We start from the raw sequence: 27,441 nt of genomic DNA on the forward strand, positions 1-27,441 counted from the left end.
TTCAATATGCATCCTTTATTTGTTTAGAAAAAAAATTAAATTAGGTTTAATTTCTCTCGTCATGAACAACTGACATATAAATAAAACCACAATGAAATAAGCTGAATTGTTCAAGAAATTTAGAGATGATGTACAGAATGTACACAGCTGGTGAGAAACCATTCAGCACGTACCATCCAGTGTGCTTTTCTTCTACAAACATAACGACAATCTTCCAAAATCCTTAGCAGCACACATACATTCACACACTCCCACTGAAAACTCACAAACCGTTAAGAAAATAAGTCACAGTACAACAGGTTGGATGCGAAAATGCCAACATGAACATCACATCCTAAGTGTAAACATACACTCTCACTCACACACACACACACACGCACTGTAAACAAACACACCGAAACCAGATGACTTATTTCATATGTACCTTTTTCACTCAGTAATAATGATCAGAATGCAAATACAGTATTGACTCAACATGATTGTATGTACACATTATTCCTTCTTCAGTTGCTCTTTTAAAAATCAACCTGTGGAGCTGAGGAGCGATATTTACAGTGTACACATTTTCAAATGATTCAGAACCCTCTTCCGAAAAGCAGATAGTTTAGTCCACTGAAAAAAAAAATCAAATAAACAACATAACAATAAATAGCTAAATCAGTGGGATATACAGTTGGTTCCAATGGCTCATTAAAAACAGTCGCCACCACAGTAGCTGAACGACAGTCAACGCCAATGTTCTAAGCTCTGTTTCAAGTCATTTCTAGCTTAAATTTGGCCTACAAATGCCACTGGCATGCAAATCCTGGACAAGGTGCAGTAGTCTCTCTGTGCTAAGAATACTGGCAAAATACTGACCTAATCTGGCCAACAAGCATCATGATAACATGAAACATTCTTTGCTTAAACATAAGTGAGTAACTCATTTGTGTTGAACACATGTTAAAAACATGAACACAGTCTTAGTGTTTAGGCTGCCAATTAAGCACCATTTGTCCCCAGTGTGAGGTCCTCAGGACAAAGAAAATTTGTCTTTGACCTATGGTGCAATTTATTAACACTCCATCTACATTAGCCATGGTCACCCTGCTTGCATGAGGATAATAAGTGCTCTTTTTTTTGTGAGTCTATTGAAGCTGTACTGTGTATCAGCTCACTTCTTTGCGCCTGGGACGTTCATATGTGGGACGTCCAGACTTGGAGCCCTGGGAGCCTCTAGTCAAGAGCCTACAATGGCGTGTAGTGTAGAGGAGAGAGAGACAGGAAGAATAGGGGACTCAGCAGCGAGACATGCGCTTGCGGTACTGCTCGACGAGGGGCACGAGGCACTGTGGAGAGCTGCTCTGCAGGAGGAACGGGTGCTCAAGGAGGTCCGTGGCGCTAGCACGTTCCACCGGGTCTCGGGTCAGCATGCGGTCCAAGAAGTCTTTTAGCATTGGAGACACCTGGGAAGGGAAGGATGAAGAGCAGGATGACTAAACTCTAACAGTACAGGCTTTTGAAGATATTGCACATTTTGTAAGCCATAGTTAGAGGTCCTGAGTTGTTTTGAATCCTTCTATGCATGAGTTGAATGCAGGTACCTGCTGAATGTTACGTATAGTGGGCGGTGGCTCATCTCTCAGCCGCTTCATGGCCACCACTGGGGTTTCGCTGAAGTAAGGAGGCTCTCCGTCCACCATCTCCACCACCATGATGCCCATAGACCACACATCCACCTGGGATCCAATTTCACACCGCAGTCATTTTAAACAGGCCCACAAAACAAGTATAAAGCATATTAAATGCATACTAATGAGAAATTGTTTTAAACAGTTTAAACAACAGTAAATAATAGACAGATTTAAGAGTCCTTGTTTTTTTAACACATATGAGAGACGTTAAATAAGTCTATTAAACCAATAAATTCAATGCAGCAAAAATGTATAGATATATGCATTCTTATGAGTTTTAAGGAGTGTGTGACATGTGACCTTTACATGTGTCCTTTAACATGGTTTATATAATATTTTTCTGGGAAAAAAAATCAACTTAAAATTTTTAATGCATTGGGTACAAAAGTTTCATACCCACATTATCACAAGTAACAAAATGATGAAGCATATGTTAATATGTTAAGATTATATCAATTTAACTGCTGCATGATGATATATTGCCATTCTTTACCTCAGTGCCATATGGTGACTTTGAGATAACTTCAGGGGCCATCCAATATGGTGTCCCTACCAGTGATTTCCTTTTAGGAATATCTTTGCTGATCTGAGCACAAAAGCCAAAGTCTGACAGTTTAATCTGAAAGGAAAAGAAGAACATTGTGGTTCACACCAGCTACATGGTAAAATCATTTTAATCCACAGTATGGTCCATCACATACCTCAATTATGCGTTCAGATCTCAAAGGAAATGAGGACGAGAGGGAGAAAGGGGAAAGAAGAGAGAGGCACGGTGGATCTTACCCTTCCATCCAAGGACAGCAGGATGGAGTCACTTTTGATGTCACGATGAATGACGCCTTGCGAATGGAGATAAGCCAGTGCCTGCAGGACAGCCTCACACACTGTAGCAATCTGCTCCTCACTCAGCCTGTACAATTAAGCACAGCAAATTACAGTGCAAATTTATCCACTCATCCATTCCATGTCTTATTCTGGATTCCATGTCTTACTTGGATCATCAGTAAGACCAAATGATTAAATCTTAGTCCTAGATCAACACCAGATGTCAACTATTTATGCTCACCCAAAGTGAATTTTTTGCTTTCTTTTGTAGTGTTAGAGAAGTTAGAGAAGCTGGTACTTCATTTGTGACAATATACAACAATATAAACAATATAAAACAACCTCTACACAAGATACTGTATATTTACCCATTAATATATTCACATCCCCACAATATATTCACTCACATTCCTCACTCGTAACTACACATCTTCCCTATTAGTTTCATTGTAATTACACTGAATAATATGCTTTAAGATGAATAACTGAATAATGAATAAGTGGTTAAACTTTATTGCATATTCTCAGGTCTTGGTGCCTGTCCATGTACAGATTTATTAATAATGCCTCATTTATTACATACAGTAAAAAATACATATAAGTCAATCATATACTATAAGGTTTTCAAGAGTCAGAAAGGATTTCATCTGAAAATAATGCTTTCTAGAATGTCAGTACAGTACCTAAATACACTTAACATGTTCAGATCCAACAAATCAACAACTTTGCTGTATCAGTTAAGTTCAGTCAAGTACCTAGTGCAAAGCTGGTTGTTGAGTGTTAAATACTTCGACAATAAAAATGGATGAGGTGATATACGAAGTAGCACACAGCAGTTTGGGAAAGACGTGGCTCATGCATTAATGTGGCTTATATTAAGTATTAGGACAAAAATGATGCACTGTCATTACATCACTGACAAATAGAATTATGCAAATCATAGATTCTCCCATATTAAATGGGGATTTTGGGCATATGATTCAGCATTAGGGTATTTTAGTGTACTTTCAGCCTGAGGTATGCAACCTGATTAGAAGCTGAGTTGACAGTCTACTGCCCCCCTGTGGTTCAAAAAAGCTGCTACAACATAAGAACCTGACTCCAGAATGCTGGGACATCTTTAGCAAACCCTGCAATATGATATAACTGCACAGAGCACTTCAGCTTCCCTCAGCTACACACATAAAACTAAGGGAAACAAACAACTCTGCCAAACTGGCCAGCATTTTAGTTTTTAGTAAGGAGTTCTAAGCTGATAGTCAATGCTCCAGTTCTCAGTACACTTTTATGGGGCTGTTGCTGAAGTTTGGAAACATATAGTAACTTGTTGAAGTCCTAGCTTATTACTGAGTTGTTCATCTTAAAGCATATTATTAACTACTACAGTGGAACTAATAGCAACATCATGTAGTTATGAAAGTCAGAAAAGTCTTGAACACCCATTGATTCCAGGGATTTTAAGGGGTTAACCAAGCAGGACTGCACTATTTGAATCACACAGCTTCTTTTAAGCAATATTTTCTATATTCATAAAAAATAATAAGATAATTTAAGCCAGTAGTTCTCAAAGTGGAGTCTTACTGAGTTCTCATAGTTATTAACCAGTTTGACTAGTGAAGCATACCTAGGGGGTATGCTATTTATTTATTTATTTATTTAACATTTTGTTATAGTGGTAGAACCTACTGGTATCACTGCTATTATACTTATTATTGAGTTCTCATAGTTATTAACCAGTTTGACTAGTCACTGGAATTTAATGGGTTTAAGCCAAACCTCAATAACTCAAGAACAAGTAGGTGTATAAATAATCAATTTGGGCCTAATGTGTTCTCTTGAGGGAAAGTTCTAAAATAAAAAGCTCTGTGGCACCAGTAAATAACCAGAATTTTACTGAGCACATTTGAATAATGTGGTGCCATTTGAATAAAATGGTCCATGGCTGCAAAAAAGTTTGAGAATCTCTAAACACCTCTGTGCTCAGATAGATCTCAAATAGATCTGCTGTTTCTGACACTATAATGGCTTACCTGGTTTCAGACACTATGTTAGTGAGAGCTCCTCCCTGGAGGTACTCCATAATAACCCAGAGCTCTTCCTCCACCAGTGCACTCTTAAACATCTCCACCACATTCCTGTGCTGGTAGTCCCGCATAATCACTACCTACATATGCATACACACTTAGTTATTGCAGTAGCATGACAAAAATCATATGCTTGGACTCAAAGAATGAATGTAAATGCTTGCTTACTAACTCTCAGGCTGCACACGGTACATTTGTTACTTATCTAATAGCTATAATTTGTGTATTATAACAAGAGATATTAAATACATATATTTTTGTCTTCAGAAACACAGGCAAAACACTTAAAAGACATGGCATAAAATCCAAGACAGAGACAGCAATTCCTGCAAGTAATGTCTGTTTTTTCACAACCAAATTTAATGTAGTTAACTTATTGTTATAATTTTTGCAAGTGTCCATGGTGTTTTAGAGCTTTTTATATGAATCTCTTATATGAATTTTATATGAATCTACTGTGCAAAAGTCTTAGGCATCCTATACATTTTTAGTACAAACTTTGTTATAGAATATTTTTTATGACTTCTACATTATTGAGTCAGTACAAAAACCATTTTAGATTCCCTAACATTAGTGTTCCAGCACAAAATTAAATGTTACAGAAAAATGATTGTATGCCAGTAAAGAAAGCAGCATATTACATAAGAGACACTTTTCAGACAAAAAAACATAATGAAGGCTGTTAGGTATTGCTGAAAAATTAGAAGCAAGTGTGACAGTCAAATTTTTCAGAAGAACTGTGGCTGCTTCTGCAAGATGCTCAGTAACACCTACCAGTTACCTTCCTTATAAAACTGCATTTATTGTATCTGAGACTAATAATTGTTTTTTAAAGCAAAGGGTTGTCACACCAAATATTGACTTTGTTTCATTTATTACTGTTTACTGCTTTTTATAGTTTTTTTTTTTAATGTAGAAACATTTAATTTCATTATTTTTGAAGGCATCTTTACTCTACAGCATTTCTTTGCATGTGCCTAAGACTTTTGCACAGTACTGTATATCACAAAATGTGTTTTACAGATATTATTATTTTATCAGCTTATCATTTCCAGGAAAACAGTGTATTCTTCCTATTTACATCCAATCAAATGCTTCAAAAGATCTTGACTCAAATGTGTAGGACCTCACTCCACTGTGGAAGAATATCTTCCTGTAACCTTGGGAATAAAAAAAGTGCTGCAGACCGGTAACAAACGGCCAATGGGCCAGTATCAACACAAGGCATAGTGTTTGGAAACCTCTGTTCTAAACTATCGAAAACAACAAAGTCACAATGGGCAAATTGTCAGGGAGAAATTCTGCACAGCTGAAAACAAGCTATCTTTAAACTCTCAGCTGCCTCTGTTGAGTTATTTTGATTCCGCGAGAGGCGTGGCATATCCGAAACAAAATTGTTTTGGAAATCAGTAAAGACCTTCAACACTCTCCCTAACTTGCTGTTTAAAAAAAAAATTCACCAACATATAGAATCACACCACAGCTCTTGAACCATTTCATGGGCACTCTAACCACTGCGCTACCGTGCTACCAAAATGACAATTTTTATTAAGAATATCAAACCTCATTGAACAGCAGCTCCCGTCTCTGCTGCCTCCTCAGGTCCATCATCTTTACTGCCACGAGGCGGCCACTGTGCTTTTCTCGTGCAATACACACCACCCCAGTGGAGCCCTCGCCGATCTTGACAAAGTTCTCCAGGTAGGAGCGTGGGTCACCTTTGTCCACCACCATCTGTAGAGCTCCCTTGAACTGCTCATGAGTGACTTTGGGTGGGTCGGGTGGAGGTCGTGGGGATGGGTGCTGCTGTGGTCTGAAGGCTGGAGAACAAGTTCCAGCTGGACTGGTGGCCAGAGAGCCAGTGGGTGAAGGCCGGGGCTGGGATGGGCTGTCCTGTCTGGGGTAGAGGCCTGGATTGGGGCACCCTGAGTGCCTCAGGAAGGGATCAGGGCCTGAGGGCCGGAAACTGATGTTGGGAGAGAGGCCGATTGTGTAGCTGGAGGATGAGCGCACGGTCCTGTGAGGCCTTGTGGTGCTCACCATGGGACTGCTAGCTCCACTGTGGAAGAAGCCTGGCTGAGGTCTCAGGAGAGTATCTGCCTGTAACTTTGGGAATAAAAAAGATACATATTGGCTGATGTCCCAGGGCCAAAGTGCTCTAATGCTAATTAAAACCTGCCATCTTTTCATTAATTGCCATCCCCTGCTACTGCAAAACTGCTATCCTCCCATTCATGCCATCCTACGTTTTCTGTTAAGTGTGTGCCGCACTTAGAACATTTACTCCCAGGGGCATGAGCACTTCCAATAATAGCATCCCACTACCACAGGAAGATTGCAGCTCTAAGTGCTTTACGTCACTTTTTTATCACCTTGAGAAATCATCAAAATTCATAGAACAAGCTTCACAGATTGGGAAGTGTGCCAGAGTACTTAATCTTCAGAGACACCAGCAAAACACTGCAGGCAGAAATTAAAATGTAAGGCATATCGAAATCTAAAACATGGCTTACAATCACACTTTGGGTTTGAATTATAAAATTCTTTAAGTGCACATGTATGTAAATGTTTTTGTATCTTGTGCATTATACAGTTATACATGTAATTAGCTATAACATGCTTTATATACAGATACACATTACACATATACTAGGTAGCAAACGTCTCTTTGAAATACAACAACAACAACAACAACTACTACTACTATTACTACAAGTCAGTTCAGGTTCAGTATGGTACAGTCCAGGTGTCACACACAATTTAACATCTAGTAAGTGTTCTGGGACAGGTTAATATGCACTTATTATTAAGACCAAAAATGAACTGTGTAGGAGGATAGATCTCTGGAAGCAAGAGCAGGAAGAGAAGCCTATTTAAGCCATGGATGAAAGTGTATGTCAAAACAGTACACATCCTCTGGCAAACCTATGCAGAATATGTGGTTAATGTCACTAATTATAATGTAATTATAAATTAAGAGCCATAATGCAGTAGAGCATGTCAACACTGTGTAAGCCATACATGAGTTATATAGCAAGGCTTGGATATATAAATTGACCAGTGATTCTGCATAGATGAGTGAATGCAGTTGATTCTGTTAAATAATTATCTTAATGCTTTCCATATTAATACACTTGTTTACTGTTCACCTCAGAGTTTCTGATATGTTTTTCTATGCCAAGTAAGATTTTTTCATTGAGTAGGCATCTTCAGAATTGACGGAGTACAAGTTTGGTATTGTGTCTTCTTCCATCCCACTACTTCATAGTTCTTTACACACTGACTTAATGTTATGCATTCTTAGAGCAATAACTCACAAAAAAGGCACTGATGATAAATAAGTGAACAAGAAACATTAGCACTGCAAATCTGAATTTACATTTTTAAACTCTTTAGAAGTTAGCTTTGGGGGAAAGAAGAAGAAGAAGGAGAAGAGGTTTGGTACTCTCATATTCTCGTGATATTCACACTATAGGAAAACAGGGAGACCAAAGACAAGTACACATTTGTGTATCATCTAAAAAAACATGTGGTGAAAATGTTAGGAGTGAAATGTTCATCCACACCTGGCCTAAAGAAAAAGCAGAAAGTAACAGAAACAGAAACTAGAAAGCAAATTTTAGCATGCGAGGGGCATGCTTGGTTTATTGTGTAGACAATATGAAATCTATTGAAATCTTATTGAAAATCTTACTGATATTTTTAATCACTTTCAAAATTGAAAACACATCTTTGTTAAAGACTTTATTCAGAATTGTCACAGTGAAATGACCTCATATTAACAAACACTAGAGTAGAGCTCTTACCATTAATAAAGCATCTATTTTATCTGGTTATTGTAAATTATGTTCATTGTTTTATATATTATATACTATTTACATAAAAAAACAATTGTTTAATTAAATGCAATTATGCTAAATGAACCTTCAATTCTAGAACAAAAGATGCTAGGTGCAGTAATTAATAAGAATGTGTGCAAGTAAACTTTTCTGTTTACATCTTAAATAAAACAGACAAGTGGCAGCTTTTCTCCAAGCATGTGGTGGTTTCCAAAAAACTCATTATATACGCCAACACCAATTTTGGGGCACAGTAAAATGATCACACCTTATTAATACTTTATGTTGTATAAGGCCTCACTTAATAATCTCATTTAATAATCTCATTCCCTTGCATTAATAAATCATGGCCATGACTTAATTATCTTGTTCCCACGAGTTAATGATCTTGTTCCTATACTTTACTAAGTTGTGGCTACACATCATTTTAATTAGTTAGGGATGTCTTCAGCTCTGTACAATACCACATTGACAACTATTAGTTAATAAGCGCCAGAGGTGGGAAGTAACAAATTATAATTAATTTATTAGTATACTTACGTCTCTTTTTTTTTTTTTTTAGGTATATAAGCATTTTACTTGAATTTTTCTCTCACCTAATACTCTTGACTTCTACTTACAGCAATTCAAATGAAAAATCTCTTCTTAGTACTTCTTTTCCAACACTTCATCTCTATATAATTGCATATTTGTAAAGTCACAAGGTGAGGTTTAGCATCAGATATTTTCCAGTAGAAAGAAATCTAACAAATCTAACCTATAACAGAAATAACAGGAAGAATGAGACCTAAAACCTATCACTGTAATCTGTCTGTTGCTACATACACTTTGTATTTATTTAGCTAGCTATTAGCATTCAACTAGTTTATCATCAGTGTTACTATCATGCTAGCTAACATTTGAGAGATTAGGAATAAAGATGTCATTAGTTGGCCTTAGCTAATATTTTCCCAATAAATTACTTGGTGAAAGGGGCACTAATCTACCATCAGTAAATAAAATCAGTGTGTGATTTATTATCTGTCTTTTTGTTTCATCAATCTTTCTTGTACTTTTATTTTTAGTACATTTAAAAGTTTTTAAGTTGAGTGAAGACTTTGAATGTGTACTTGAACTTTTAGCATGAAAGAGTATTTATTTAGATGAGTGATTGCACTTTTACTTGATTAAAGAATTTCGGTACTTTTACCACCTCGGGTTACTGCCATGGAACATCATCATTAGGGCAATCAATAAAGCTGTAAGATTCCATAAGTCGAAACTTACAGCTTTATTTAATTTAGTCAATGACCCTAAAATGCCAAGCCATTTTATGACTTCAGTTAATTCATTTGAAGGTATTTTGTGAAATTAACAGAGGAATAAATAATATGGTAAATGTGTTATTGCTTTTAGTAATAAGCAATAAGTAATATATTACTTTTTGAATGTAACATCTCCAGCAGTGGCAGCTGCTTTTTGTTCACCCATGAAAGGCCTTAAATTTGTTACAGATTTATTTATGGTTATTAGATTGTATTGACTTGTTCCAGTGGCCTCAGATGAACCCTTTCACCAAGGTTGCTAGGTTTCTCTAAACAGGAATATAATTTGATAGTCTGTTCTTTGTAAATGTTGAAGTCTCAGATAATAGATTGTTCTTGATGCAGTGTAAAAAAAAGGGAAGTGATTTGCAGGGCAGAAAAAGTGTGAAAGACACTTGGTGCTGCAGCATCACTTTCAATCTATATACAGCATTTCTATAGGCACTTGGATATATGCAGTCTAGCAGCACACTCTGAGTAAAAATAAAATCCTAAATGCAGTATTATGGAAGGTGTGGTATCAGTTACCTTGGGTTTTCTGCTCTTGTTTGCTTATATGTATGACAGTCATGTGTCTGTGCCTATCCTTAATGTAACATTTGTTACATTACACATGTTACATTTACATTAAAGATAAGATAATCTTATTATCTTTGTATGTTGTTGTATGTTGGTTGTTACTCTTCAGTGTGTCTGCAGAATGAAACATGCCTAGGGTTTGAAAAGTTGCTTACCTTCAGGTCATAAGAAGAGTACGGTCTCCCAGGGCTGTTTTGTGGATGAACCAGCAGTCTGTCAGCAGTTCTTATATCTGTGTTAAACCCTCCAGTCTCTCCTTGTCCTTGCTGCATGGGTATAGTTGGACTATAAAAGCAGGTGATGGGCCTTGGGTTGTGAGACAGCACTATGGGAAACTCCCTTCTCATCATCAGTCTTTCATTAGGGCTACCCATATCTCCACCCACATACACTGGCCTGGGTGGCACAGGAATTGGTGGTGGTGGAGGCATGGGTAGGACTGGAGGAGGAGGATGCCCCTCAAGTGAGTTAACGTTAACCTCGTAAGTAGATTTAGCTCTAGGCAGGATGCCATTGGGTTCCAGGGTGATGCTCTTCTTCATACCCATAAATGGGGTCCCACTCTCACTGTGGATGTTCCGTATCTGATCTCTCCAGTGGTTCTGGGATTCTGGGTCAAGATCAGTGCGCTCCAGGTCCTCATACTGATAGCCATCACCCTCCATCACCTCACCAAGGCGGCCCAAAGATTGGGCTCTCTTGCGGGTTGAAGGGCTGCTCTTGCGCAGTGAATTGGAGCTGGTCACCGACAGGCGGCTCATATCCGACAGCATGGCTGAGATGTAGTCTCCATGGCCGATGAAGGTCCCACGCACAATCGTCTGAGGAAAAGAGAGCAACAGCGACGCATTATGATTAATGCGAGTGGAGTGGTGAGAATTCGACTGGGGCTTATGCTTCCTTAAAGCAAGCTATTTTGGGATTCACTGTATAAGATCTACCTTCTTGGTTCCTAGTAATTTAGCAAAATCTTGTTTGAATGTTTTCTTTTGGCAAAAACACATGAGGATTAGGAAAATTAAGTTTAAAAATAATTTGAGACTGTACACTATTTCTCTTGCACCTTATTGGTCTCTCGCAGACATTTTTCTCTCAAAGCTGATGTCGACCTCGATTTCAGAGTCAGTTGGCAGGGTTTTTGGCCGCAAAGGACATTTTATGTCAGCTGCCATGTGCTTCAGTCACTATGTCCTTGACGGGAGATATAAATATACCCTAAAGTTGCCATGACTCACAGCACCAGTGCAGCTCAGGAACACAGACTTGGTTAACCTGTCAGAAGAAAGCCCAGCGGGCAGCTATTCAAACTTGAAGTGAATTAGGCTAGGGTAGAGGGGAGAGAAACCAAAAAAGAAGTATCCACTGTCCAGTCATCCAGTTGTTTAAGGTAGGATCAACACTATACGGCCCAACATGACCCATAGAAGGTATAGTTTCATGTAATGTAATTTTTCATATCTAACCCAAAACCTTAGTGCAGGCCATAATATTTAATGCCACAGATGTGGACAGGGGGATAACTGCTATTTAATTTCTGTCATGTCATGTCATGTTGTGTTCAGTATTCCTGAAAAGGCATCATTACACTATGGCCAAGGGGAAATGTGCCATGGTCATGCTCTAGTGCTCTGTAGCTTTCTCTTTGCTTGGAGCTGCAGTTTTTATCCCTGACTCCAATGCTACTGGAACACAGCATGGACTGTTATTAATTGCCAGCATGGAGTAATAAATCTTTGATGCAATCCAAGGGTTCTTGCCATTGAGTCAGTGTATATAGCAGGATTGTAAGTGCAGACCCATAATAGATAAGGGAAACCCATAATAGATTTCCTTAGGGAAAGAAACACTGACATGGCTTTGAAGAACAGCACTAACGTTATGCAGAAATTAGCCTCAAAACCTGGTTTAAAAATCTATGTCAAATCTAAGTTTAGAAACATTTTTAGTTTTCTTTTGGTTCTAATTGAATTCCTTGTTTTTATTGTGATACCTGCCTTCTTTGGTTTTAATTCCACTGGTGTTATTCTGGAGGGGTCCACCATGGGTTTGGGTCTTCGCAGGTTCTCTATAAGACTCTGCCATTGTGTTGGTAGGCCCACAAAGATCCCAAGCTTTGCGTCGTAAGAGGTATGGACTCTGTGTTCAAAGTTCTTTGGTGCAGAAATTTCTGGCCTCTTCTTCTTCTTTTTGCGGAACATTATTAGGTCCTAGATTGCCAACCTGTCCAAAAAAGATAGCTCGATGTAAAAATAAGAGACACATTATCTATAGAAGCAACATTTTCACACTGACATTTTTTTAGATATGATATTTTCTACAAGAATGTACCACTCCTAGCTCCTAACATACCATAAGTGTATACGAGGGATTTTGCTTCATGACTTAATCTGCCTCCTTGCTCCAAATATAGTATGCTAAGTAAGCTTTCAGTCATTGTTTGCCCTAATATAGACAGGGGCTGATCTATTGTAATGAATCTCAGACTACATTGCAAATCAAACAACATAAAGTTGAAATGTGTTGTTTGCCTTCAGCTTTATAGTCAACATGACATATGTTTGCTAATGTTGGTGTAGGCATTCGGGGAGTTAGCAGTTGAAGACTGCTATGTTATGCAGAGTGAATGTTATGCACTCTCAGAAAAAAAAGGGTACTAAACGCTAGCTTTCTTTTTTTTGTGCCTGTACCTACCTTTGAACCTTTAATATGTATCTTTTACCTATAAAGTACATATACTGTACCTTTAAAACTTTACCCTCCAATTACGTACCTTAAATCTTTTTTAAAGTACATTATATTCATGTTTCTGGATGAACAATACATATTAAGAGTACAAAACTTAAAGCTACCATCCCAGATACAAGGAAAGTTGCTGTTTATAACCCTTTTTTCTGAGAGTGTGTTGAAAATATAGTTTGTTTACAATGTAGTGTTAAAATGTTTCTGTTTTCAACCAATCTCATCCTGATTTGGTCACTTGCTCCTATTCTTCTTATTCTTCTTATTAATTTTAGAATGTGTTTCTAAGTAGATCTTCTTTGCAGATTTCCAGATCACCGCTTTGCCCTTCTAAATTGCATTGCCATTTAAGTAGGCTATGATTTAGGGCCTTGTGAAATTTGGAATTTAACCAATGAACTGCAGCTGGCCAAGAAGCAATTCACTATGAAAAATGGATACCATGTCTCCTGTCTCTAAACAAGTTCAAGCCCTCAGCGCTGGCAGTGCAGGCCTATTTCACTGAAAATGCAATGCATCTGAATACATCTGAAACTTTTTTATATATTTTTTTGTTTATACTTTCTAGCTGTAATTTTATTTTCTCATTTTCTTCCATGTTTGAGAGGTAGATTGTGATTAAAGTTTTCTCATTGCATCCACCCTTTGAGTGACAGCTGGTCATGATATATGGGAGGGCTAAAAATCAGTCTATCAAAAAAAAAAAAATCTATCAATAGCTGGACAACATGTGCTTAGTTTATCTACTTTTCTTAACTAAAGGTATTTTGGGGGAAAGGATGATAGATTTAATACCTTTAACATTAAAGCCGTGACTGTATTTCATGTGCACCTTCTCAATTCAATTCACTTTTATTTGTATAGTGCTTTTAACAATGGACACTGTCACAAAGCAGCTGTACAGAAATATATAAATCCAATATATAAATTTTAAATATATGATTTTTTCCTTAATGAGCAAGCCAGAGGCCATGGTGGCAAGGAAAAACTCCCTGAGACGATCACTGTTCATATCAATGATCACATCAGTCACTGTTGATCATGTGTTATGTATGTGTCAGCAAAGCAAGCTGAAAAATATCAGCCCAAATGGACCAGGATCATCCAGGACCACATGTAGGGGGCGTTCACTCTGTGTAATCATCCGACACAACTGTCACTGATAGGCTGCATGAATCTACATTCTGGGCTAGAAAGAAATCAGACCCAGCCTTGCCTCTTCATACCATTCTGTGTATTTTTCTTATAACCATTCGTGGTGCTGCCTAAAGCCATTTGTTAACTGCAAATAATCTGAAGTAGATGCTAAAAAATGAAACCTTACATTGATGTCTTTTTATCTTTTTATCTTTGAAAGACTGCTATACACAAAAAGCCTTCCTGCCTCAGGGTTAAGAGTGCATTAGGAGAATGAAAATATTCAAGGAGTCAACCTTCCATCATCCTGAATGCCAAGTCATGGACAGACTCTTCTAACCATGGCTTCAGCTATTCAAGCAAGTGGGGTTGTCTTTCTTTCTTTCTTTCTTTCTTTCTTTATTGAGCTTTATAATGTAGAAAGGAATACCTCAAATTTAAGCTCTCCAAATGTATAACATCTCTGGATTCAAAGCATTCAGTATTTTGTCTTGAAAAGAGACTCTACTTCCAGTGTTTTACTGAGCAGCAAACTGCAAGCAGTAACATGATTGAGCAAGTCTTTGATTTAAAAGAGCACATTTGGCAGAACATTTTTGCTTACATGCCCAGAAAAGCTGTAGTATTGAAAATTAGAGTCAACTACATGACTAACTAATTCTTCGTGCTATATCTAGCTAGTGCAGGCAGATAGTTATAGTCAGCTATGCATAGTCAGCATTAATAACCCTAAGTGAATGATCTGGATGACTAAGTGGATGGACATGGCTATTCCTGCTGTCACTAAAGATATCACACAGGTTAGATATCACACACACACACACGCTCTCTCTGTGCACACACGATATGGCACAGAGGGAAAAAAATGATTTCATCTGACAGGGACACTACGGCATGAGGTTGTTCACGTGGGGAAGGAGAGGGCTGGGTAAGTGTGAGCGTGACAGCAAAATCCAAGTCATGCCCTTTTCTCCCTCTCGAACTCATGAAAATGCTTTTTCCTGCCATGGATATTTTTTTGGAAACAGTTTTTACTTCAAGCTCTCCAAATTTATAACATTTTAAGATATTTTGAGCCCTATCTTATTTACTGAACATGAAATTTCAATGTCCTACACAAACATGTAATCCTTAAAAGAGTAGCAAATATTTGGTCTCCTCAGAATAAAACTATCATAGACCATATTACTCTTTTCAGCTATTCAACTTGACCCAAGGAAATTCATCCTTTACATCCATTGTGCCTTAACCACTGCATCCTCCAAATGATCTGTGCTGCTCACAGATTGCATGTAATCTATCTGGCACAATATGAGACAATGATGAGCATTTTATGTACAACATGCTGTCACACCAAGTATTTATACTTAGTTTGTTCTACCTGTACAAACAGATCAATGTGTATTGACTGGAGGATGAAATCTAAGCTAGTTTGCTCTCTGGCTGCAAGTGATAACAGCCTCTAAATGAAATGACCACAAACAGGATGTGTGTTCTTCAAAAGCACTGTGGTGTCACTGTTACTGCTATTGATTTTTTGAAGCATGACTACCCATGATTTGTTGAAGCATGACCAGCTCATGCTTTGGGTGCCACATTCCCTACCTGCATGCAGGTTGAGTGTAAAATTGGCTGCTTCATGATTTACAGTGTGTAGCCCATTTAACAATTTCACAGTGAGTGTGGTCTAAGTTAAGACATGATAGCATTATTGGGTGTGTTTAGCAGAAACATGATGAATTTAGATCAAATCTCAGTTTAAATACTCACAGAGTATTCTTAGAATTTAAAAATGATTTCTCAGATTACTCAGCCACCATTAGCATAGCTCTTTTAAGAACTCACAAGTTCTTGTTCTTGATGCTTGTGTTGTGTTGTGAAGGTATTCCCAATAACTAACCAAACAATTTAGTTCAGGGGGCACGGTGGCTTAGTGGTTAGCACTGTTGCCTCACACCTCTGGGGTTGGGGGTTAGAATTCATCCGCCCTGTGTGTGTGGAGTTTGTATGTTCTCCCCATGCTTCGGGAGTTTCCTCTGGGTACGCCAGTTTCCTCCCCAGTCCAAAACCATGCGTTGTAGGCTGACTGGCATTTCCAAATTATCACACCATAGTGTGTGTGAGATTATGCCCTGTGATGGTTTGGCACTCCATCCAGGGTGTCCACCGCCTTGTGCCCGAGTCCCCTGGGATAGACTCAAGGCTCCCCTGCGACCCTGTGTAGGATAAGCGGTACAGAAAATGGATGGATGGACAATTTAGTGTTATAATCTTATTATAAATAGTGCATACATGTCCTCGGGAATGAAAGAAAGTCGATGAGCTAATGCACTTTTTTTTGCTCTCAAGTTGTTTTCAGTTGTTTCTTGCAGAGTCTATGAAATAAATCTTTGAATTGACTCAGTGCATATGAAACAAAATCTGCATTAATGTTGTTGGTTTTTTATGCTGCGCTAAGTACCACATTGCCTTACATCTAATCCACTGAGATATGAACTATCAAGTTAAGGCACTGTTTGCAAGGTTTTTATAAATAAATTCTGCTCCTAATATTTCAGATAGACATACTTTTAAATACTTTAAAAATACTGAGAATAAGTAAAGGAGAAAACCCTATCAGGATTCTTACCTAACAGCAGGCAGCAGAGGGATCTCTGTAATGAAAGCTACAAATGAGCTGAAATCAAATGTGCCAATGGCTGTTCTATCAGACTGCAGCCTCTGACACTATTGACCATAAGAGACTCCTACAAGGTCTGCAAAATGACCCAAATTAGCTTCACTCTCATTTGACTAGGAGACAGTTGATAGAGTACAGAAAACAGTCTGGAGTCCTGTAATTGCACTGTTCTAAATTTAAATCCAATATACAGTACATATACTCAATATCTATTCATAGTAATCATTACCATAGTAATTCTAATCATGATGACAACTAATTCTTATAATATAATATAGTATAATATTCGCTGATTATAAAAAGGGTGTGAAAATATCTAACTAAATATATATCATTCATTCATCTGGGTGGATACGGAGCCCATCCCTGGAACCCTGGGCGCAAGGTGGGAGAATTCACACCAGTTCATCGTAGGACACCATGCACACACATTCACACCTAGGGGCGATTCAGTGTAGCCATGAATATTTTTGGGCAGTTAAAGGAAACCAGAAAACCCAGAAGAAATCCACACGAACATGGGATGAAACTCCACACAGACAGTAATCAAACTGGGGACCCGGGAGCTGTGAGATGACAATGCTACATTAATATCTATAGCACATAGGGATCAAACGCTAGATTACTATTTGTCTATGTGTATGTGTTAAAATTTGTAAGCCAATGCATGCTAACAAAATGTATATGTGTTACAAATACAATATAGCCCAAAAGTGGTTATGGTGTTTAAACTATTCCATTACACCACAGCACCTTTGGCCAGTTGTTCCTGATTTGGGCTGTCAGTTTTTTTCCCAATGCAAAGTTACTACATCAATGAAATATTCAGCAATATTGTTAATAATCTAATAAAAACGAACCAATATTAAATTATACATAAATCTCTATCCCCTTTCATCACTTCATCGGCAGATCAAGTTTAGTTATAAAGACATATAAGGAACATCTAAAATACTATATACAAATAGCCTACTATAATGCGATTATGTGAGTATATACTGTACATTGACATATGCTTATCAATTGATTGCACTTTCGCACTTCTAAAATCTGTTTTATTTGAGTCTCAAGCTTTGCTAGTGTTCCTTGACATATCTATCACTGAATGTTCATTGCTTAGTATTATCAGCATTGTGTAATGAGGTGATAGTCTTCAAGGGCATCACACAGTCAGATAGTGGAGACAAATCTAGCAGATCTGTGTTAGGAATTTTCTGTAGCTACTCTATAAGTACTGTTTTGTTATTTGCTTTATTCATTTGTTTATAAGTGAATTTATTGGTAATTTACAGGTGAGGTCAAAGTCTAAAATAACTACACAATAATCTTTGAATAACATACAAAGTTTTGCGTGTCTCATTCATGAAAGTGTTGATTTGATTGGGAATGATGAATCTGCTTCAGCCACATGGAAACAAAACCCCTAATTTATGTCTCATATGTGTATGACATCCCAGATTCACCCAGGATTATATCCATAATATTTACACAAACCAAACCCACATTTACCTTATTATAACATGTCATATTATTTATTGATTCTGCATTTATAGTCCTGGGCAAAAAAATGGACCAAGCCCAAAATGGCAAATGTTAAGCTTTTAATGGTCTTAATAACAAATGATTGGTCAGAAAATTAAATAAATGCACTCCTGAGACCTCCTGTGCCACCATTTGCTTGTTTACATTTGCTGCAGTGAAATTTGGCGAAAAGCTACAATAGAAACAGGGAAATTCATTTATATAGTCTTCTTGTAAGCAAAGGTAACATCATGGTAATGATTACAATTTTTGATGTAAAATTCAAACTAACACACATCTGGGTGTACAAAATTTTTCAAAAATATCTTCTGGGATGTTTTTTTCTTAAAATATTAGTCATTATTTGGTTATCTGCCACACATGATGCAGGCTAAGGGCAAAGCTCTCCCTTTATCTATGTATTTAATTCTTGCTGCTTTCCTGACCAATGATTTGTTGTTAAGACCGTTAAAAGCGTAATATTTTGCCATTTTTGGCATGGCCCATTTTTTTATAATTATTATTATTATTATTATTAGTAGTAGTAGTAGTAGTAGTAGCAGCAGTAGTAGTATTATATAAAGTTATAATGATGATAGTGTCAGCCTCAGACGCTCTGCCCAAGGCTCAAAGAATGTTAAAGGTTGCAGTCTGATTAACTGTTCATTTTAGTGTATACATCAAAGTTTTGGACACTGACACAGTGAGCTTCTATGTCTTATTATAAAGGTGTTTTGTTTGAAGCAGTTAGTGGTGAGTTAATCTCTCATTTGCTGACAGGCTACGGAAAAAGATCTGTGTTTGGTCATCTGCCCACGTCTGTGAAATTGCCTCTTTTGTGGGTGACAAATGTACATTCTCTCTGACCAGACATGAATTTGCTTATGTAAATATTCATGAAAGAAACTGATAAATAACGACTTACATAATTATCAGAACGTCCCTGTCCATACAAACCTGGGTTGAGTTTCCGCAAAGCATCGCAGCACAAAGATCATAGTTAAATGGTAGAGAGAGCATCAGATTCTCACCCAGTGAAGATGATGTTAACTTTGTGATGCTTTTGGGAAACTCAGCCCAGAGCATGATGGGAGCTCTATAATTATTACAATGTCAGCCACTATTCTTGATAACGATCTTGAAACAGGTTGGAGAATAACAAATTAAAGAAATTAAGAAATTAAAAAATTAAAAATCATCTTAGGAGAAGGACACACTGCAGCCTTTGCTGCAAAGTATGTGTAAGAGTGTAAGTGTGGCAGAATGTGACAGTCTGAGGGACAGTGAGACACTGAGTGTACTGCACACACCCTGAATATACACTATACACAATATGTTCAAATACTTTTTTAAAATATTTATTCTTTTTTTTTTTTTTTTTGCTTGTTATGTTTTTTGTTTATGTTTGTAATGTTAATGCATAAATGCAAATAGATGTGTATTATATGTATAACTTTTAGTTTAATCTAGCACTATTTGCTTTGGCAGCAATGTGATTTATAACATTCATGCCAATAAAGCACTGCTGAACTGAACCGAGCTGAGCTGAACTGAACTGAATAACGCACGAACAACCCATGTGAGGAAGAGGCTATTGCGCAACAGTCCTCCATGCTCAACTGCAGAAGGGTATAAATATTTTTCGCAGATGTGCAGTGATGCTGCTACCTTCACTGCGAACAGGTGCAGTAGCAGTAGTGGGAATAGCAGGAAACGTGCCTCATCACTGATCCAATCTTTGGACTACCATTCTTTCATCCATAAAAAATTGTGTCAGATTCTGAGATATGAGTCAGATTATCCTCACTATGTAATAGTCAAGGCAGGAATAAGCATAATCCCAGCTGAATTACACAGCAAGATTTGCTTGGTAGCATGTATACATTCGAGAGCCGGCTGCTGTGTGTTGCTCTGCAGTGGAGTGAGACAGCAGGAGGACTCCTTAATCACGTTCATTATTGTGACCGTTCTGCCCTTTGAGTATAATGAGACTGCAGTGGTTGTGCATGTATGTGTATAGGAGCTCCCTCATAGTCAAAGACGTATGTATTCAACCACTCACACACACACACACACACACACACACACACAAACACACAGTTTGCTTAATGACCTCTGTTTAAACTAGTTGTTTTCTCGCCTATCTGCTCTGTGTAAATCACGCACTCCACACTGCACACGCTCCAGTGGCCTTGAATGTTAATCGAAATGAAGCTACTGGATGTATATAAAAAAAATCTTTAAAGCAGTCCTGCTTACTCAAGCTTATACTATGTGTTATGCTAACTACCCTCACTCTCACATTAGTATCTCATTAAGCATGTTAGCATAGACTATTAGAGCTTGTAAAATAAAGTTTTAGTTATTATTACTACACAACTGTGCTGACTAATTAAGCCTAAAATAAGTGATATTATGTTGTTGATATATATTATGCCTTAATACATAGATTATTTCTGACAGAATTATTATATGCATGTTTCCCATGGAAAATAATCATTTCTGGGTAGCTGAAAATTTTTTTAGTGCTAACGTGATTAAGATGTTTAATATTTTGAAAAGAGGAAGACTTCTACAGTAAAATAAGCAATAAAACAATAAAATAAGGAAGAAACATTATTTGGTAGTATACCTCAGCATTGTTGAATTCTAAAATCAGATTGGTCAGAAGCTGTTAAAGGTGTTATTGATTTTTTTTTTACGTATGTATGTATATATAACAGCACTGATAATAGTGTAGGCTGCAAGGCAAATCACAGGTTAAATAAAAAATGTAACTGAATAAAAAAATGTTTTGATTAGCAAAGTATAATCGTTATAATGTTGAAGTTATCTTTAAGGAGAGATTTATATAACATTTATGGAAGGAGTCTCCAGTGTCAGCGCTTTGCAACAGCTAGAGGTAAAGTTAAGTTTTGGACCATAAGAAAGTCTATAGGACAGAGGACTCTGTGGTTCCTTGGTTCCTTTGTTTTATCAACTCCAGTACAATGTGAACGCCAGTGAACTGTTATAGCTGCTTTAAGGTAAGTGATAACTGGAACTGTTTTTGCAGATGTTCGACAGCATTCATGTAATTATAAATAGATCGTAAGTTGTTCTTTACTAAATAATAATTGTAATCATTGACAAATTGCTGTGGTATGAGAGGAATATAACTCTTCAGGACATACTGATATTGAAAAATATTCGACTACACACTCGTTGATTATTTTCCTGTAACAGCACGCCCCGTGTGTTTTATTCCTTACTTGTATGTATTTCTAATAGAATGGGGTGTTTGGAAAGTGGAAGCACTCATATTCTCCGAGGTAAAAATCTACAACATAAACAAACAATATTATTTGGTACTGAAGCACTCTGAGCTATGTTTATTTCTAAGAGATGTTATTCCATTTGACAAGTGGACTGGGTGAATTGTGGAGGGGAAAAAGAAAGCCAAAGATATGCCAGGTATGCATCATTGTTTCTAAAACTCACCTATAATTCAATTCACACATATCAGGCTCTTTTTCTGTACAGGGATTCAGCGTACGCAACATTCAGGATGGAAAATGCATCTTACTCAAAATGGAGCAAAAGTCAGGCCTGAGACAGTGAGATGCAGGAACTTCACTAGTTTCTGTCATTTGAAAGAGGGATTTTGTGAGTGAGCAGGCTTCTTGACAGCGAATGTGTTCATCTGCTTAAATCCCAGTGACACAGATACTGCAGCCCAGTATTGCAACTGGGAGAGGAATGGGTAAGAAGCTTAGAGCTCATTTTATTTTGTGTCAAACAAATGCGGGTGCGCCAGAAATAGGGTAGGAACCCTTTATTTAGACACAGTAGTTCTGATAACATATACTGTATCTATAAGAGTAAAATTGTTCTCAATTTTCAGTTTTAGACTTTTTTACCTCATGAACTGAAACCTGAAAAAATAGTGTTATCAGCTTATGTTGATATTGTTATGCCGATTTTGTTATATAAAACTGATGCCACAAAAGTGCCTAGTTTTCAAACTAAGAGACCTTCACAGCAAAACCCTTTTCTATGATTCAGACCTAAATACAAACTGACTTTGACCCCTATCTTGACAGAATTGGTTTCATTGAGTGGCATCTGTAATCCTCCTCAGAGACAAAAAAAAAAAACACTTTTGTCTGAATGGCAATTAGATTAATGCAGGATGGATGACTTTCTGCCAGGTTGTTTTTGGGAGCATCAAACATTAGATGACTAAGGAATATTGATACAGCTGTTGATTTATTTATTTCTATTAAACTAAATGTTACTTGGTATTGTTTCATAGTGAATATAATGGTTACTTTTAGCTGACATTATAGTAGTCCCTTTAATCAGCCTTCAGGATCACACGCTGAAAGCTGTTGAATGACTCCAAAATAATCTTTTTGCATCATTTGAGAGAAGTGGATATGCATGCCTGGCGACTAAATAAAATAAAAAGCCAGCATCTGTCTGCAAAATCACTGACATATCAATACTGATGTGAATAAAATGATCTAGATGAACCCAGATTTGGTCAAAAAACCAGTAGGCAGTTTGGTCTGGTATTTTTTTTTTCAGGGTAGGAGGAAAAACACTGACATGGCCAATCTGGAAGGAACTAAAATCACAGAGGAGCACCTGCAAATGATGGAATTTAATTCTGTCCGAATACAGCTTTAATTTGACTTCTAAGCAAATTTGGAAAAATGATGACAAAGACAATTAGACAGCTGATAAAGAAGTACCAACGCCTTCATAGTTTGGATATACGCCATGATTTCCATCTGGTCCTTACTCGATCCTTGCCTCTCTGCAGAAGAAGACATCACACTACTATCATCACACTGGCCAAAAGAGACATTCCAATTCAGTTTTCAGAAACTAATTTATTGATAGAACATCTTACCAACATACTACTGTAGCATGTTCCCTGCTAAATGGCATGATTCTTTTTTTTTTTTTTTTTACTCTCACCTTCAGTCTGCCTCTCCACAGGATAAAACAGTAAGTCAGTCTGTTTCTTTACTGCCCACTCTATTTATCACTGATGAAAATGAAAGCTAAACATGCTCATTCCCTTTAATGGGGAACTAGTGGTGGGGAACCAAGACTTTTTAAGGATGCTCACTGATTGCAATGTCATGCATTTTATATTAAATCTGTTTTTGTTGTAGGAATTTATGAGTAAGGTTTAAGTGTTAAACGTTAATTTAAGTTACTAAACTTAAAGCATATTATTCACTTAATACTATGAATTATTAAGTACAAGTACAGTGAAAGTAATACAAAAAAGAGTGCAGGAGTGTTATGAGAGTAAGGAATTTAAGTGTTGATTGGTCCTGGGAGTTTAAAGGGTTAAGTAGAGTCCTGATTTAAAATGGATTTTCTATGAAATCCTACTGACAGTGCAATTTTGTCCAAAGACAGGCTTAAAGCGTAGCAGAGTGGGTGTACAGGGACAGCAAGAAGAAGGGATCTTTTCTCCAGGAAAGGATAGAGAATAGTCCCCTTGTCAGTCAGCAGTTCCTGCTAGACTTTGCAGAAATTGGATCAGGTCCTACTCCAAAGTGCGGACAGTCACAGTCCACTGATGCCACGTACCATGAAGCATGACTGCAGACACTCTGGGGGCCAGTAAGAGATCAGATCTGACAAAAATCTTAATGTGTATTGAAAGTTCATGTCGGGGGCATTCATGGCTAAGCCACATCTGTAGTCCTCAGCTCTCCTACTCATCCTTCACTGTCACTCTTTTTTTCTCTCCTTCTATTTCTCCTGCCTCTTCTCTTTCATGAAAGACAGGTTAGACAGTGATTGACCAAAGCCCAGGAATTATTGACAATTAATTAAGCCCTGTCACAATGTGAAGGCTGTGATGAAGAATTAAAGGGCTTTAGCAGTGTTCTCACAATGATCAGTTTCTTTGTAGTAAAAACTAAGTCTCTTGAATAGTCCTAAATCTTTCTAATTCAATACTCCAGCAGGTTGAAGTCTGACAGTGTCATGCATCCACGTAGGAGCAGAACAGCTCTAGGCAAGCATACAAGCCACATTCAAAACTCTGCTGTTAGTCCACAAAAGCAGAAGTCATGTTCTACCAATTAAAAAAGGTTTAAGCACACACAAGTGGCTCAGTGCTTAAAAAATTGGTCTATGGCTTGAAGGTTGTAAGTTCAAATCCCAGCACCTCCAAGCTGCCACATTTGGGCCCTCAGCTGCTCACTTGCATCCTCTCTCATTTGTAAGATGCTTTGGATACACTGCAAAAAAATTTATCTTAGCAAGTGAAGGTATCATTAATAAAGGAAAAGTTATCTAACATTTCTTATTATGAGATTATTATAATAAATAAAGGTACATTTATATATTTATTTATTATACGAATAGATATAATAAATATAAAACAATTAAGCCAATTTCTAGACATGTTTACTAATTTCATGCTTAAAACAGTCATATTCTACCGGCTGATCATTTTTTATAGAAATAAACACTTGAAATAAGCAAAATTATCTGCCAATAGAAGACCATTTCAAGCTTGAAATAAGTAAATTTCTAGACAAAAAATCTAGAAATAGGCATAGTAATCTAAGTAAGTGAAATAGTTGAATTTGCCCATATTCAATATTACTTGATATTGCTAAGATATTGGTGTTGTGTGTGTGTTTGTGTGTAAAATCATCACCCAGATGAGATAAATGTAAATGCAAAACCACACATAACAGGATAATGATGGATTTAAGAATCCTCAAATCTTTTGTCACTCTTGCAATTCTCAGGGTCATTAAAAAAAAAGACAACCTGCATTGCTATAATCTCAGTTTTGTATAGTTTTGGACGGAAATGAAATCACAGTGGAGCACCTGCAAAAGATGGAGTTACTCCACATCCCCACCTAAATTTATTTGTCTGAATAGAGCTTTTATTTGACTCATAAATACGTAGGAAAGGTGATGACAAAACAATTAGACAGCTGATAAAGAAGTACCAACTCTATCCGTCACTGCTTAGTTGGATATACTCAGTAGTTTCCTGGATCTACTCGATTCTCTCCTCTTTGTGGAAAAAGACTTATCATCAGACCGGTCACATAAGACAGACCAACTCTCAACATCTACTGCTGTGGCATTTGGCATCTCTTGCCTTGAGTACGCCTCCAATTTTTGCATAGCTATATTGCTCAATTTTTGTCCAACCATGTGACAGACAGCTGAGTGCACAGCATGAAACCCAAATAAAGGCTACTCTCACAAATAATCATTGGGCACCTCTACTAAGTAAACAGCTCTCCACACCTCCACTTCTTTTGTTTGATCAGACCAAACTTGAGCAAACACACGAGCATGGAAGATGGGAGAGGACGCGGCGTCATCTGTTTTTCTCTTTTTTTTACTCACAGCAGTGACAGCACACAAGAGAGAAGTTGCGGTTTTACATTCATTCAGGACGACAAACCTGATAAACCTCATTTCAGATCAGTATGCAGGCTCTGACATATTCAAGACTGCATGAAGCATCTGGAACATTTTTAGGGAATGTGTGCAGTCTGATGAGATCGGTTCACCTAAGCACTCTGCCTGCGGCCAATGACAAACACAGTATGACAGCAACAACTGGCCCAGTTTTCTCAGCTTTTCCCTGCAGACCTCCATTTGCCATTTACCACACTGCACAGGGAAGATACGAGGACGATTCGTCTCAAACGCGGGAGCCTCACCATGGGGTGGCTGATATGAAGCACCACAGAATGAGAAAAAGGATGTGAGAGAGATGGATAAAGAGAAAGGCAGAGAGGGGGAGGTGGGATTGGGTGAGGGGAAGGTGAAAGCGCTTCCACAGCGTTGCAGTCCTTCAGTGCTTGTTTAGTCTTTTCCTTTCCTCCTTTATCACTACCTGGGTTTGGTGCTTACATTCTTACGATCCTGCTCCTCTCTCTTCTCTGTATTGCCTATTGACATGACACACTACTCCATTTCTCATCAATGAACCTCTCTGTGTTTTGCTTCCATCTCTCTGCTTGTCTGGAAAGCAGTAGAGCAAATAGTAAAAAGGAGGATCGTCTGGAGTGAATAAAGGACTCAATAAAAAAAGCAGGTCTTCTTACCTTGTTGTGATGAGAGGTGAGGAGCCTCTCCACCAGGAGGAGGATTTGTGAGCGCACAGCCGTGCACACACACACACGCACACACACGCACACACACACACACACCAACAAGGGCCAGCTCTTAAGCAGCCTTGTACTGCAGGCTGCTGCTTGCCAGCGAAAGCCTGATGCGTTTCTCCCTCCAGGCGCATACGGCCATCTCAGAGCCTCTTTGTTGGAGATGATGTGCTCCCCCCTCCATCAGCTCCTGCTCCAAGTGTAGCATGGGGGGACAGTACTGAAGACATGGCCATAGTGAGAAAAAGAATCACCGTCCACGGCTGGAGGACTCATCCACCTCATAGAGATGGCTCCGTGCTTTCCTTCCTTTCTCTTTCCTCCTCACTCATGTGCTCTCCCCCTCCCTTGTTCTCTCTCTCCCTCCTCCCTCCCTCCCTCTCTCCCTCCCTCTCTCCCTGTCTCTCTCTTTGCTGTGGGCTGAGTCCTTTTCAGCATTTGTAGCATGTGCATCTGCTTTAACTACTTCACAGAAATAGAGGTGAACAGATCCGTTCTCTGTGAGCTGGCTCAGCCACCTGACATTGTTTCCCACCATGAGCAAGCAAGCTGAGACGTCAGGTTCACGCCCTGGAGGTTCTGCATGCCATAGATCTGGTTAGGTCATAATCTATGCAATGATTAGGGGTCACAGGGGGCTGTCGATGCATGCAGAATGAAATGTAGGAGGCTGTATTAGGACACTTCATGCAGTCATAAGCATAAATTATGCACAATTACAAATAAACAATGATTTAAATCATTATTAATAATTAATATAAAGATAAAATATATTAATAGGGGTAGCACAGCAGTGCAGCGGGTAGCCGCCTCACAGCTCCAGGATCTCCGGTTCATTCCTGAGCTCAAGTTACTGTGAGTAGGTCTGTGTGGAGTTTTTATGAATGTTCTCCCTGTGTTCATGTGGG

General features: G+C 38.0%; 1 protein-coding gene across 1 annotated transcript; it reads right to left on the reverse strand.

Moving 5' to 3' along the window:
• On the reverse strand, window positions 1–26,865 carry LOC113538902 (serine/threonine-protein kinase PAK 6). Its single transcript, XM_026934335.3, has 9 exons — window positions 26,477–26,865; window positions 12,299–12,524; window positions 10,460–11,125; window positions 6,146–6,688; window positions 4,529–4,662; window positions 2,457–2,583; window positions 2,167–2,292; window positions 1,584–1,718; window positions 1–1,445 (listed from the first exon to the last, which is right to left on the reverse strand). Exons 2-9 carry the CDS (start codon window positions 12,500–12,502, stop codon window positions 1,278–1,280), a joined length of 2,103 nt encoding a protein of 700 aa, XP_026790136.1. The 5' UTR covers window positions 12,503–12,524; window positions 26,477–26,865; the 3' UTR covers window positions 1–1,277.
• Window positions 26,866–27,441: the final 576 nt, after the last annotated feature.

Source organism: Pangasianodon hypophthalmus, chromosome 10 (assembly GCF_027358585.1).
Source record: "Pangasianodon hypophthalmus isolate fPanHyp1 chromosome 10, fPanHyp1.pri, whole genome shotgun sequence".
NCBI lineage: Eukaryota > Metazoa > Chordata > Actinopteri > Siluriformes > Pangasiidae > Pangasianodon > Pangasianodon hypophthalmus.

Excerpts from the sequence above, each read along its gene's own strand:
- LOC113538902 (XM_026934335.3), bottom strand. The coding sequence starts at position 12,502 with ATGTTCCGCAAAAAGAAGAAGAAGAGGCCAGAAATTTCTGCACCAAAG. Across the intron at positions 4,663-6,145 it reads GGGAGCTGCTGTTCAATGAG|GTAGTGATTATGCGGGACTA; the intron begins GTTTGATATTCT and ends ATGCATATGTAG. Across the intron at positions 1,719-2,166 it reads AGTCACCATATGGCACTGAG|GTGGATGTGTGGTCTATGGG; the intron begins GTAAAGAATGGC and ends ATTGGATCCCAG.